The sequence below is a fragment of the Perca flavescens genome, chromosome 3, assembly GCF_004354835.1.
Source record: "Perca flavescens isolate YP-PL-M2 chromosome 3, PFLA_1.0, whole genome shotgun sequence".
NCBI lineage: Eukaryota > Metazoa > Chordata > Actinopteri > Perciformes > Percidae > Perca > Perca flavescens.
In genome coordinates this window covers 42,374,889-42,388,384 of record NC_041333.1, presented here as the reverse complement: position 1 = coordinate 42,388,384, position 13,496 = coordinate 42,374,889, and the positions used below count along the sequence as shown (strand labels likewise).

General features: G+C 43.8%; 1 protein-coding gene across 1 annotated transcript in view; it reads right to left on the bottom strand.

Moving 5' to 3' along the window:
• The window catches only part of LOC114553058 (receptor-interacting serine/threonine-protein kinase 4-like), a 34,416-nt gene extending 21,151 nt beyond the window's left edge, over positions 1-13,265 (bottom strand). The window contains exons 1-4 of the mRNA XM_028574153.1: positions 13,083-13,265; positions 5,647-5,819; positions 5,398-5,566; positions 4,976-5,125 (exon numbers count right to left, since the gene is read on the bottom strand). Coding sequence (XP_028429954.1) covers positions 4,976-5,125; positions 5,398-5,566; positions 5,647-5,819; positions 13,083-13,265 — 675 coding nt within the window. The remainder of the gene's footprint in view (positions 1-4,975; positions 5,126-5,397; positions 5,567-5,646; positions 5,820-13,082) is intronic.
• Positions 13,266-13,496: the final 231 nt, after the last annotated feature.

Here is a 13,496-nt window from a genome sequence, read left to right as displayed (position 1 = left end):
CATGGTTCCCCATGACTCCGGTGGTCCCGGAGCTCGCCCCGGTGCGCAGCCGGCTCTCCAGCCATCATCACGGGGGAGGACTGCTGCACGACCGGCTCAATGGATGTCGTCGTGGGAGAGTACTGCTGCATGGCCAGATCACCGGCTGTCGTTGCCGGGAAGGACCACTGCAAAGCCGGATCACTGGCTGTCGTCGCAGGAAGGGGCTACTGTCTTGTCAATATCCATCTCGTGCTGTTTTGAACTTTTGTCCTTCGGACGCTGGCTGTCCAAACTCCCCGTTCCGCATCTGCTCTTCCCCCCAATCACAGTAATCATTGGTGACTCCATCACCAGAGGTATGCGGTTTTTTAATGCCGTAACACATTGCTTTCCAGGAGCCTCGCCAAAGTTAAGGCTCTGATACCATCACTCCCGATCTCCATAAAACGCATTGTGGTCCATTGTGGACATAATGACATGTCCTGTGAGGAGAGTGAAAGCACAAAGCGGGAATTCAACCTTCTCATTGACATTTTAAAGAGCACTGGGAAATTGGTTTTTATTTTGGGCCCACTGCCATCTCTAGGTCGTGGATCATGCCTTTTTAGCAGACTACTCCAACTTAACACCTGGCTCCAGTGTACTTGCAGCATTCACAATATAGGTTTCATTGACAATTTTAATCTATTTTGGGAACGTGGCTTGCTACTTGGCAGGGATGGTATTCATCCAAATACATGAGGCAACCAAATGCTCTGTGGGAACTTGCGGCATGCCCTGCAAACACAGACATTTGATTGACTGTTTACAAACTGTGGACATGTGCTCATGCGCACTTCCACAGATGAGGTCCATCCACAGACCAGCTCTATCATTCCAGTTAGAATCAGTAACAGACAGAACAAATCGGTGAAGCCACTACGTAACAACTACTACTTAACTGCAAAAACAGTGAATTTAGTATCCATTTCTTGTCAGCCACAGTCAGGACCAAAAATGAGACAGCTAATAACTTTAAAACACTGAGATTTACACTACTAAACACTAGGTCCCTGGCGAGTAAATCATTTTTAATCAATGATCTTATTATTAAGCACAACCTCGATTTTATGTTTTTAACTGAAACTTCCTCTCCGGGAACCATCACCTTATCGTGGTGGAGAGGTTTGTTTGTCTCTATGAACCTGAGGGCTGTGTTGTCTGGAGCTGTGTGCTCCTGGTAGGGTCTCCCAAGGCAAAGTGGTCTCAGGTGAGGGGCCAGACAAAGAATGGTTCAAAAACCCTATGAGTGACTGAGGTAGAGATGGAGTGACCCTGCCCGGAGGAAGCCCGGGGCACCCGTCTGGAGCCAGGCCCAGATGGCGTCAGCGAGCATCTGGTGGCTGAGTTTGCCACAGAGCCGGCCGGGCACAGTCCGAAAAAGCTACGTGGCTCCCATCTTTCCATCCCATGGGCCCACCACCTGTGGGAGGAACCGCTGGGGTCGGGTGCGCTGCCACATGGTGGCAGTGAAGGTCAGGGGCCTCGACGGACCAGACCCGGGCAGCAGATGCTGGCTCTGAAGAAGTGGAATGTCACCTCTCTATGGGGGAAGGAGCCGGAACTGGTGCGGGAGGTGGAGCGCTACCGGTTAGATCTGGTGGGGCTTACCTCTATGCACAGTATCGGTTCTGGAAGCATACTCCTGGATAGGGGTTGGACTCTTTTCTTCTCCGGAGATGCCCAGGGTGTGAGGCGCCGGGCGGGTGTGGGTATACTCACAAGCCCCCGGCTGAGCGCCGCTACGTTGGGGTTTACCCCGGTGGACGAGAGGGTCGCCTCCCTACGCCTGTGGGTTGTGGGGGCGGAAACTCTGACTGTTGTTTGTGCATATGCACCAAACAGTAGTTCGGAGTATTCGGCCTTCTGTCTGGGACAGTGCCAAAGGAGTGGCAGACTGGGGTGGTGGTTCCCCTTTTCATAAAGAGGGACCAGGGGGTGTGTGCCAATTACAGGGGTATCACACTTCTCAGCCTCCCTGGTAAAGTCTACTACAAGGTGCTGGAAAGGAGGGATTGGCCGATAGTCAAACCTCAGATTGAAGAGGAACAATGTGGATTCCATCCTGGTCGTGGAACAATGGACCAGATCTTCACTCTCGCAAGGATCCTGGACGGAGCCTGGGAGTATGCCAATCCGGGGTTACTTTGTTACTTTGTTACTTTGCGGGGTTACTTTACGTGTGTTTCGTGGATTTGGAAAAGGCGTATGACCGGGTTCCCCGGGAGATACTGTGGGAGGTGCTGCGGGAGTATGGGGTGAGGGGGTCTCTTCTCAGGGCCATCCAATCTCTGTACGACCAAAGTGAGAGCTGTGTCTGGGTTCTTGGCAGTAAGTCGGACTTGTTTCAGGTGAGGGTTGGCCTCCACCAGGATATGGACAGGATATCAAAGCGTAGTCGGGTGGGGAGGGGTTGCAGTTCGGTGGGCTGGGGATCTCATCGCTGCTCTTTGCAGATGATGTGGTCCTGATGGCATCATAAGCCTGTGACCTTCAGCACTCACTGGATCGGTTTGCAGCCGAGTGTGAAGCGGCTGGGATGAGGATCAGCACCTCTAAATCTGAGGCCATGGTTTATCAGCAGGAAACTGATGGAGTGCCTACTCCAGGTAGGGAATGAGTCCTTACCCCAAGTGAAGGAGTTCAAGTACCTTGAGAAGCTCAGTCATCCGTGAGGAGCTTGGAGTAGAGCCGCTGCTCCTTCGCGTCGAAAGGAGCCAGTTGAGGTGGTTCGGGCATCTGGTGAGGATGCCCCCTGAGTGCCTCCCTAGGGAGGTGTTCCAGGCACGTCCAGCTGGGAGGAGGCCTCGGGGAAGACCCAGGACTAGGTGGAGGGATTATATCTCCAACCTGGCCTGGGAGCGTCTCGGGATCCCCCCAGTTGGAGCTGGTTAATGTGGCTCGGGAAAGGGAAGTTTGGGGTCCCCTGCTGGAGCTGCTCCCCCCACAACACGACACCGGATAAGCAGACGAAGATGGATGGATGGATGGAACTGAAACCTGGTTGGACAATAATAACAGTGCTACTGTACTCATTGAGTCAGCTACTCCTAACTTCAACTTTATGAGTGAGAATAGTGTTCATAAGAAAGGAGGTGGAGTCGCCATTTTGTTTAATGAGTCATTTCAATGTACAAAATTATCTTATGGAAATTTTGCTAGTTTTGAATATGTAGCTCTTCAGTTGAGGGCCTCCCCTCGGACCACCTAAATATTGTGCAGCCTTCTTCGAAGACTTTGCAGAACTGCTGTCTGTTATCTGTATTGATTTTGACTGTGTGGTTATTGCTGGCGATTTTAACATTCATGTTGACATCCCTCAGGACAGAGGGACCAAAGAATTGTGTTGTGTTTTTGAGAACTATGGACTGACTCAGTATGTGACAGAGCCCACACACAACAAGGGGCACACTCTGGACTTGATTATCTCCAAAGGTTTAAACATTTCCAATGTTGTGGTGACCCTTCCTATGTTTTCTTTAATGGTAATATCCCTGTACAAAAAACTATTCAAACAAAGGTAATCAAAAAACGGTCTATCACTGAGAACAGCAGCGAAACATTCATTCAGCTTTTCTCCTCCACACCCGCCCTTTCCGGGGTCTCAGTCACTGAGCTTATAGACAATTTCAATTGTAAAATTACAAATGTTATTGATGCCATTGCTCCCATTAAGGTAAAAACTGTCTCTGATAAGAAAAGATCTCCATGGATAAATGCCACACTTGTACGATCAGAAAAAAAGAGAAAAAGCTGAACGCAGGTGGCAAAAAATTACTCTCCAGGTCCAAATTTTCTTAAGAAAAAACTGAGGTGGTTGTTTTTGGAGCAAAGAACAAACGATTAAAGGTCAGCACTCAGCTTCAAGCGGCAATGTCAACAGCCACATTAAGACAATTACAAAGTCAGCCTATTACCATTTTAAGAATATATCAAGGATTAGAGGATTTATGTCTCAGCAGGACTTGGAAAAACTTGTACATGGTTTTATCTTTAGTAGACTTGACTACTGTAACGGTGTCTTTACAGGTCTCCCTAAAAAAATCAATCAGACAGCTGCAGCTGATTCAGAATGCTGCTGCTCGAGTCCTCACTAAAACCAAGAAAGTGGATCACATCACTCCAGTTCTGATATTGAGTGGGGAGGGGTTGCAGTTCGGTAAGCTGGAGATCTCATTGCTGCTCTTTGCAGATAATGTGGTCCTGATGACATCATCGGTCTGTGACCTTCCGCCCTCACTGGATCTGCGCCCATGGAGCCAGGTCGGGCACACAAGATTCTCACTCCCAGCGCATCAATTAGGGACACCTGGTCGGTTCATTTGTTACTAACGCAAATAATCTGCTTTAGCTTCAGGACTCTTGGCATCACTTTTTGACACTCTGCGTCCGGACCAATTTGGCCTTAAATGTACATAAAAATGTACGTTTAAGTGACCCACGGGACAAGAACAGGACATGAACCCCGGTCTTCTAGGTGAAAGTCCTGTGTTTTTTTTACCCATCCACCCTCCCAACCTGAAATTTTGTTATTTAATACTACTAATTACCATTGTAGCTCTTCATACTATTATCATATACCTGCTCAAGGGTGATTTTGGCGTCGCTATCTGACTATGAGAACCACTGAAAAAGCATCCCTATCTTCCAAGTAAGGAATTAGAACGGGATGTTCTGGAACCAAAATCATGAATCTTGATAACAAATCATATATCTTGATAACATGTCATACTGTACAATGTTAAGGCCTGGAGTTTGGCTCTTGAAAAACAGTAAAACTATTTACTACCGTATATTATCAAGTTGCAACATGTAAGGGAAAGCCATGTCTGTATCTTTTGGGTTTACAATATGTGTTTTTCAGGCTCCATTTAGTCTCCAGAGAGTGTGCAAACTATTGTAATAGCATAAAGTAAACATGAGGCCTGGCCTGCCCTCAAAGCCTCGGACTCACCTTGGCATTGAGAAAGTCGTCCAGCAGTATGTTTTGGGGCTTCAGGTCCTGGTGGAGCACACCCAGACTGTGGAGGAAATTTATACCCAGAGCCACTTGGTGAGCCAGACTGAAGACCAGCGGCCAGGGTGGAGTTCCGTTCAATGCTTCCTGTAAGATGGTTTCAGATCCACAAATAGTGGAGATAGTGAGCTACACATATAGCCGAATATGCTGTTATATTAATGTTCTTCTTTTCTTTAATAATGACTATTTGAACATAGAACAATATAACTCAGATAACAAATGTATTATATATTATTTATTTATTCTATGTTTTTTTTAATTGTTAATGCAAGACTTTAACTTGTAGCATGAGTATTTTTTACAGAGTATTGCTACTCTAAGTAAAAGATATGAGTAGTTGTTCCACCCCTGGTTACCTGTAGGGAGGCCAATGATCCTCTCTTCATGAGATCCATGACCAGACCAAGATGTCTTGACCTGCCAGAGGAGGGCATCCGACCCTTGAAGATCCCTCGGACGGCCATAATATGCGGGCTGGTGGCTTGACACATCATCTTGATCTCATGCAGCAAAGACTTCTCGTTCCTATGTGTGTTTGTTTGCATTATGAGTAATTCACACAACTGTATGTAGTTATACACAGGAAACCCTTTGTAAGCACTTACCCGTTGTCATGACGAAGCAGTTTAATGGCCACGTCCTCGCCCCACTGATGATGCCTGGCTTTGTAGATTTGTCCAAAACCCCCAGAGCCAATCTCCTCCCAATCCCTCAGGCTGGATGGTTTCCAGTTTTCCTCAATTGCTAAAACACAATTTCTGAAAACTTGCTCCATTTTCTGAAAACATTAAACACAAAACCTCATCTTCAAGCACTATTTACAAAACCTCTTGCAAAATGAAACTTTCGCCTCAAAACAATTTGACCTGTGTTCAAAATCCAATACTGCTCTCAAATCATAAACAAAGTGATCAAAATGATATATGCACTATCAAGCAGTCCGTAAACAATACACCAAAAAATAGAAAACACATTGTTCAAAACATATATAGTTCTCAGGGAGAAGAACATTTTTAATCTCAAAACAAATCTCATATTTTTCCATCATTGTCTTTAGATGAACGAAAACATGTTCTATCATAGTGGCTCAAAATTGATTAGAAATTACTACTCCTCCTGGTACCCCTATTTTTACAGTACTGGACTCTGCATCTCACAAACTGGTCCTTTGTCTCTGTGTTACTGTAATTCTTATTTGTTGATATGAACCTGCAACCAGTCAAAATTTAGCAGTCAGTACTGTTATAGTAACAAATGGAAAGCACAATCTTCAGGGCCATACAATTATTTAATTGTACAGTATACAGCCTACAATGTACTGTTCTACTGTCAGGATCCGGCTGAAACTTATTGCCTTTGTGCCACTCTTGTGGCCTTTTTGTGTGTTTTGTTGTGTTTCGTGCTTTATACTTTGTTCCACGTTCTGTCTTATTGTGGTAGTCTTGTTTGTCTGTTTTGCTCTGTTCCCCGTTTTATTTTGAAAGTCTGGTTTTCTGTCTTGTCTGGTTTTACTTCCTGTCTTTTGGTTTTCCGCCCTTGTGATTGTCTGATTTGTTTCACCTGTTGTGTCTCCTGTTCCTTGTTAGTCCTCGTTACCCTGTGTATTTAGTCTCTCTGTTTCCTTTGTCTCTTGTCGGTTCGTCTTTCCCTGTCTGTCCTGTGTGAGTCCTGGTTATTTGTAGTTTTGAGATTGTTAGTTGTGTGAGTCAAAATAAAGAGTTTGTTCTGCACATTCGCTGGACGAGTCTTGCATTTGGGTCCACCTGCTGCAACCCTGACATGACATGTGATCAATGTGCTTCTTCTCGTCTTTGGGCTGGGTCAGGCCAGAGCACTTCGTCATCATCACAAGCAATATTGTCCCACCCTCAACAACCTGTTTTGCTCTCTGAACATACCCTTCAACATACCTAGAGACTGGCATGGTGTACTTTCCATAAGATAATCTTTCAATGCAACTCAGACCAGCTATTAGGAAAACCATGCCAATCTCTAGGTATGGTGAAGGGGATGTGATGATGTGGGGCTAATTTAATTCCAAATAACTGGCCTTTAAAAATAAAACATCTGCCTGCCTCTATGGTAATTTAACATAGGGCTGTACTGACTTATGCCCCCTGTATTTTAAGGAAGAACATTTATTTGTTTACGAAACATTATTCATTCACAAAGAAAATTGGTGTCCTTAAAGGTTGGATTTGTCCTCATTTATTTTAATTAAGGCATTAAGATCAATTTCCAAAGATGTTTTTTTTTTTTTATTCCTCTTTTCATTCAACTTTAGCATGGGTTCATAAACTCATGAGTATATTGGTTGTGTCACATCATTTGAAACAAGTGAAATCAATTTTGAGTGGTTGTGTTCAATTAATGACATGTGTTCTCTGTTTGTATTTGATTGTTGCCACATGTGCATTAGAGTGCAGAATGTGTTTAGATTTTTGATGAAAATCTGAGTGAGATCTGCAAATTGTGTTTTACCATCATGTGAAATGGTTTAAGGTATTGACAACAGACTGCACTCAGGCAACAGGTGTTACTCTGTTATATACTACACCCACTAATACACTAAATATTGATTATATATAGATATTATTTACAAATAACAACATTCTCAATAAATGCTGCAATGTGCAATTTTAAGCTCATTAACCTATTTAAAAAAAAAAGTCCTATAACAGTTTTACTGGCATTGCCCCCATTATCCTCAGTGACACGCTCACTTCCACTTCGCCTGACAACTCTTCTCCAAACAAACAGCTCTGAGATAACAGAGCTCAGCCCATAGCTTCGCTCTCTCAAAGCAGATATAGTATGCGTGAAATAAAAACAGGACATGTAATTTCACTGTGTGTAGTGTCAACTACGCTGACTAACCGTGTGTTGTGAACCGCGTGTAGTGATTAAAACAAACAGACAACAGCGAGGTCTCAACACCAGGCAACAGCTGGGATGTTGAGAATCCACGTGCGAGAGGTGACGGATAGTTCCAGTCACTTCGTCATATTCACTTCATTGAAACAAGAGAAGAAGCCTCATTGATGTGAAGAACAGAATGGCACAAACAGACATCTCCTTTTACCTTTTCTCTGCCTGCCGTATGACAATGCTCCGGTAAGTCCACTCACCGGGGGCCTGTTGCACAAAACCAGGATAAGGGATTAAGCCAGGATATTCAAGTTATCCTGGATGAACAACAGCCAGGCTAAACTTAATCCTGAGTCTGATGTGTTAAATCAGCTGCCGCTCTGATCCAAAATAAACGTGTTTAACAGTTATTCCGTTGTCTTCGGAATGTGTTCTGCTTTATTTGTATTAACATGCATTACTTGTCACTATTGCTGTCACGAGTTTGACTTAAATCCTACTATTGCAGTTCTTTACATGGTAAGAAATGGTTGCACTGGAGATAAGTTGGACAATGCATTTCCTCCACTGCTCTCCCCGTCAAATTTTCCCCATGCAACGTGGAGAGGTGGGGGGTCAGGGCGATCCTCCCACACCGTGCAGCGGACTCTAAATTAGACTTTTAGCGTCAATAACGATGACAATGGCACCCGACCAACTGTCTGTATTTTACGAGATGAGAGTGGGAATGTGTTGGAATGCCACAAAGCTTCTTAATAAATAAATGTGTGTACTGAAGTCACTTAGGCTACTTCTTTTTCTAGTTTTTGTCCAGTCATGTTTGTTCCGTATGAACATTAATTGTAGAAAGATATTTAGAATTTGACATAGCTTATAGAGATTTGTGCATATGGTTGTAAAACATATTCTCGCATTATGAATAAGGGTTTGATATTAAGCCTATAGTCCTTAGGGTAAATTTCCCGAGGAACATTAATTCCCTCTGCTCACTTTTATGAAGTAGGCTAAATAATGATTTTATTTATTTTTGCTTTACAGGCTACTCAAAGACACTTTACAGTAAAACCAGCACATTTAGCACATAAAAACAGATACAACAATAAAACCAACACATAAAACAAGCATATTAAAGCAATTACAGAATGTACAACTTTGTAAAAATGTGGAGTGACTAGTAAGTAAATCTTTTTAAATCCATACATATTCAGTCGGTCCGCTATTGTCTGTCGGGCTTTTTCTCTCTGATAACAACAGCCGTATTTCCCTTTTTGCATATTATATGTTTCACCTCCTCGTAAATTTCCATTAGAAGCTGCTGCTCAGCGGGTGAAACCTATGCTGCACACGTCTTCTCCATCTCTGCATCAGTAAATGTGTGATCGATACCGTGGTCTATTTAAGAAATCCGTGATCGTGTACTTATCCCAGCTATCTACTCCTGGCTGACATAGCTTCACCTACTTATCCTGGCTCGGCAAACATGCAACCGATAAAGCCTCGATGAGTGGATCACACTAAGTCAAGCTGCGCTGTTTCAGTTATCCTGGATTTCTTTATTCTACTTTTGTGCAACAGGCCCCGGGTCTTGTTGACAAATGCTGACGTGCACGTCATGGTGAAATGGTGATTTAAATGACAGTTATACTCACCGCCAGCAAATGCTCTTTCCGTTGTGATTAGTGGTATCTTGACAACTCGCCGTTATCCGAGGCCCGTACTACGAATCAAGATCAACATGTCCTGGATTTCTTTCAGTTTCCCGGCTTAACTAAGCCTAACAACCGCGATCCAGCATTACCTGTGTCACGACGATGGTTAACAACTAGTTCAATCAACCCAGTGTTTCCCAATCCAGCGGCGCGTGCATTCACATAAAAGAGGCGGTGTTTGCATACCACGACCAATCGCAAACATCTACCAGAGCCGCATATTTTAAACAAGAAGAGCAAACTATAATTCTACATAAATATGAAGAACAAAAACACGGTTTTACAGGCAAAATGCAGGAAGGAAAGCTGGCAAAAAAGCAGACGCTTTTTTTACGTAAATCACAACACTTATCCTATCAATATCACTTCTAGTGGTGTAGTCTACGTGATAGTAAGCTCCAGGATTTCTATATACCCACTTAAAAATGCCCAATGACAAGTAACAACATACTTTCCATTATATTTTTGATACATTTTGAATTGTCATCCTTGCTTTTTTCTTAACATCCATAGGCTGAATAAAGGTATTATTTTTTAACGTAAATTGGTGCATAAAATCGGAATGCAGGAAATGAAGTCGTTGATGCTTAAAACTTCCCTGGGGGAGGACACCCAGGCCCCCCCACTATGATATGCCCCCCCTCCTCCCCCAGATTCAGCTCTCTCTCTCTCCCCCCCCTCTCTCTCTCTCTCTCTCTCTCTCTCTCCAGCAGTGGTAAGCTGGGAGAGAAAATAAAAAAATATCAAAACATAATTCTAACTGATGTGCGTATTGGCAACACACGGATGAAGAAGCTGACAAATAGCCGATATGTAAATCCCTCCGCTTAAAATCTATATCTTTTCATAAAGATACCCATCAGTGAATGTTAACGGAGCACACCCCTCTAATGTTGCCTACATCCCGTCATAACACACATTGTTAAGAGGAGGGTTATATATATATATATATATATATATATATATATATATATATATATATATATATATATATATATAAGAGCTCCAACACTAAACTCCTTTTCATCTGGTTCTGTGATGCCACACCAGAGTCAATGTAAAAACATTCACATTTAACGTGATAATGTCGCCTTCATCCCGTCACTACACACACATATATTAAGAGAGTTTATGAGCAATATGAGATGTAATGTTTGATAACTTGTCAGCCGAAAGTACCAGAAGAACCGACCTTTACCCAATATTCAGTGTCCTCACGGTTATGTGTGTAGTTAAGTCAAAACACATTAAAATGTCTGATTTATTAATGGAGTTCTGAATGCCGATCACAAGCTGTAGCGTCAGAGAGAAACGTTAGCTGTATGTATGTTAGCATTACTCTTTTTGCATGTTGAATTTAATATATAGAGGGCTGGCATCTAAGCTAACTTGCTAACTAGCTGCTGTAATGTTAAAGGGGCAAATTAGACGAAATGAACGGCCATAACGTTACTAACATTTAGCTAACTCACAGAAACACGTCAGCTACATTGTTTTTTTATATAAATATATATAAATGCTACTCTTACCCGTGACATGACAAAACAATACACTGTAAACAGCGGCCTGCAAGCATGTTTCCCCTGTCGGGTCATAGTTTGCAGCCCCGAAAAAACCTCCGTTTCAGCATTATATTCCTTTAGAATTGTGGGTGTTTCCTTGAATGAAAAACTCTCCCAGTATCAGTCCACACCTCTGAATTCAGGTTTACTCCAAGTCACAGACAAAGGTCGTTTATCATGGTAGTGCTGATTCTATTCAACTTTACAGAGATATGCATTTATTTCTTTTGTTCTAATCAAGTCTGGCCCAGCAGGGGATGGCTCTCAAAGCTGTTTGAACGATAGGTCTCCTTGTGTGGGGACAAGGAGCTTCTACGTTTATGCTAAATGACAGACATGACCTGATAATTGACACACTGAGCTGCTCCAGTCCCAGAAATGCTTGTTACTAACCTAGCTCTGAGGAGTTTACTCCCCGGAGTCCTCCCAGGGGAGTCCTCCAAGTTTCCCCCAGCATATTTCCTTGGAGAACGTTGGCACCAAGATCCTGGTTCCAGCTGTCGCCGTGGTCCTGCTGCACTCCCTGCTGAGCTCAGCGGTGCCCTGCAATGTCATGCTGCTTCCTGCTGAACCCTGCTGCTTCCTGCTTAACCCTGCAGCTTCCTGCTGAACCCTACAGCTTCCTGCTGAACCCTGCAGCTTCCTGCTGAACCCTGCTGCTTCCTGCTGAACCCTGCAGCTTCCTGCTGAACCCTGCAGCTTCCTGCTGAACCCTGCTGCTTCCTGCTGAACCCTGCAGCTTCCTGCTGAACCCTGCTGCTTCCTGCTACGTCCATCCATGCTCTGCTGGGCTACACTACATCCTGTAACGCCCTGCAGCACCCTGATATGACATGAACTACTACGACTACCATTTGAAGTCACTGTTCCTTATCTTTAGAGTGACTATTATTGCCACTGTTCATCACACCCCCAACCGGCACCGTCAGACCTACCAAGAGCCTGGGTCTGTCCAAGGTTTCTTCCTAATATGGAGTTTTTCCTCGCCACTGTCACACTGCTTGCTCTTGGGGGAATTATTAGAATTGTTGGAACTTTATAAATTATAGAGTGTGGTCTAGACCTAATCTGTAAAGTGTCTCGAGATAACTCTTGTTATGATTTAATACTATAAATAAAATTGAATTGAATTGAATAATTCTTTAGAAACTTGAGAAGGTGTGAGCCAGACAAATGCTGATTAAGTGTAGTTAGTTGATTAGATCTAGCTGCATGCTAGATAAAGCCAAACGTACATTGTTTTCAAAACATAAGCATGGTTTTAACTTTTTAAAACCTTACAGGACACTGACCGGTTGGTAAATATTGGGTCTTCTGGTACTTTCGGGACACAAGTTAAAAAACATGACATCTTATTCCGCTAAGATTTAAACGTTTAACGTTTCACTGAGGCTGAAGTTACCGCCCAGTGACATACATTACGCTGTAACGTTAATGCTATAAAAACAACCTTATTTATCGATGAAACATAACAATACATTTAACACAGCTGCTGTTAGTATGCGCTGAATTGAAAGGTGGTCCTTATTGATTAATAACAGATAACAAATCACAAGCTGCACAGGAAGCTCCGGTATTGATCAGCTTTACATCGTTAAAATATCAGCGTTCGCAGGGACGAATAATATTATTTGCAAGACCAGACGGTGACGACTCCGCTGCTGCAGTGCAGACACACAGGCAGGCAGACTGAGAGACAGAAAGACAGACTGAGAGACCGAGAGAGAGACATATAGATAGATAGACAGACAGACAGACAGACAGACAGAGAGACAGGCAGACAGACAGACAGAGAGACAGGCTGAGAGACAGAAAGACAGACTGAGAGACAGAGAGAGAGAGACAGGAAGGCAGGCATGCAGACACAAACAAACACAAATACTGGTGTGCTTAGCTTCTTACCGGCTGTGTATCTCCGGCTGAGCGCCCCGCAGTCACTCCATCCGGACGTTTGACCGTGAAAAAGCGGGCTCTCCGGTGTCCTCCGGTTCCTCCGGTGTCCTCCGGTTCCTCCGGACTGAGCCAAGATGTCGGTGGATGGAGCGGAGTGTCAGCTGACGGCAGCCCGGCCCTGCCGCGTCCCATTCAGATCAACAGCCCTCCTTCACCCTGATTCCTCCTGCTGCACTAATATATAATATAATATATATGGGATTTTAAAGGGTGACCTGGACCCTATTTCTGCATGTGTCTGTGTCTAAGTGTCTGACAACATTATGGGATGGATCCCTACAGAGATAGAGCTTTTAGTTAAAGAGTAAGATCCTTTTAGTTTAACATGAAACAGCCCCGAAATCACCATCACCAAACTCCACC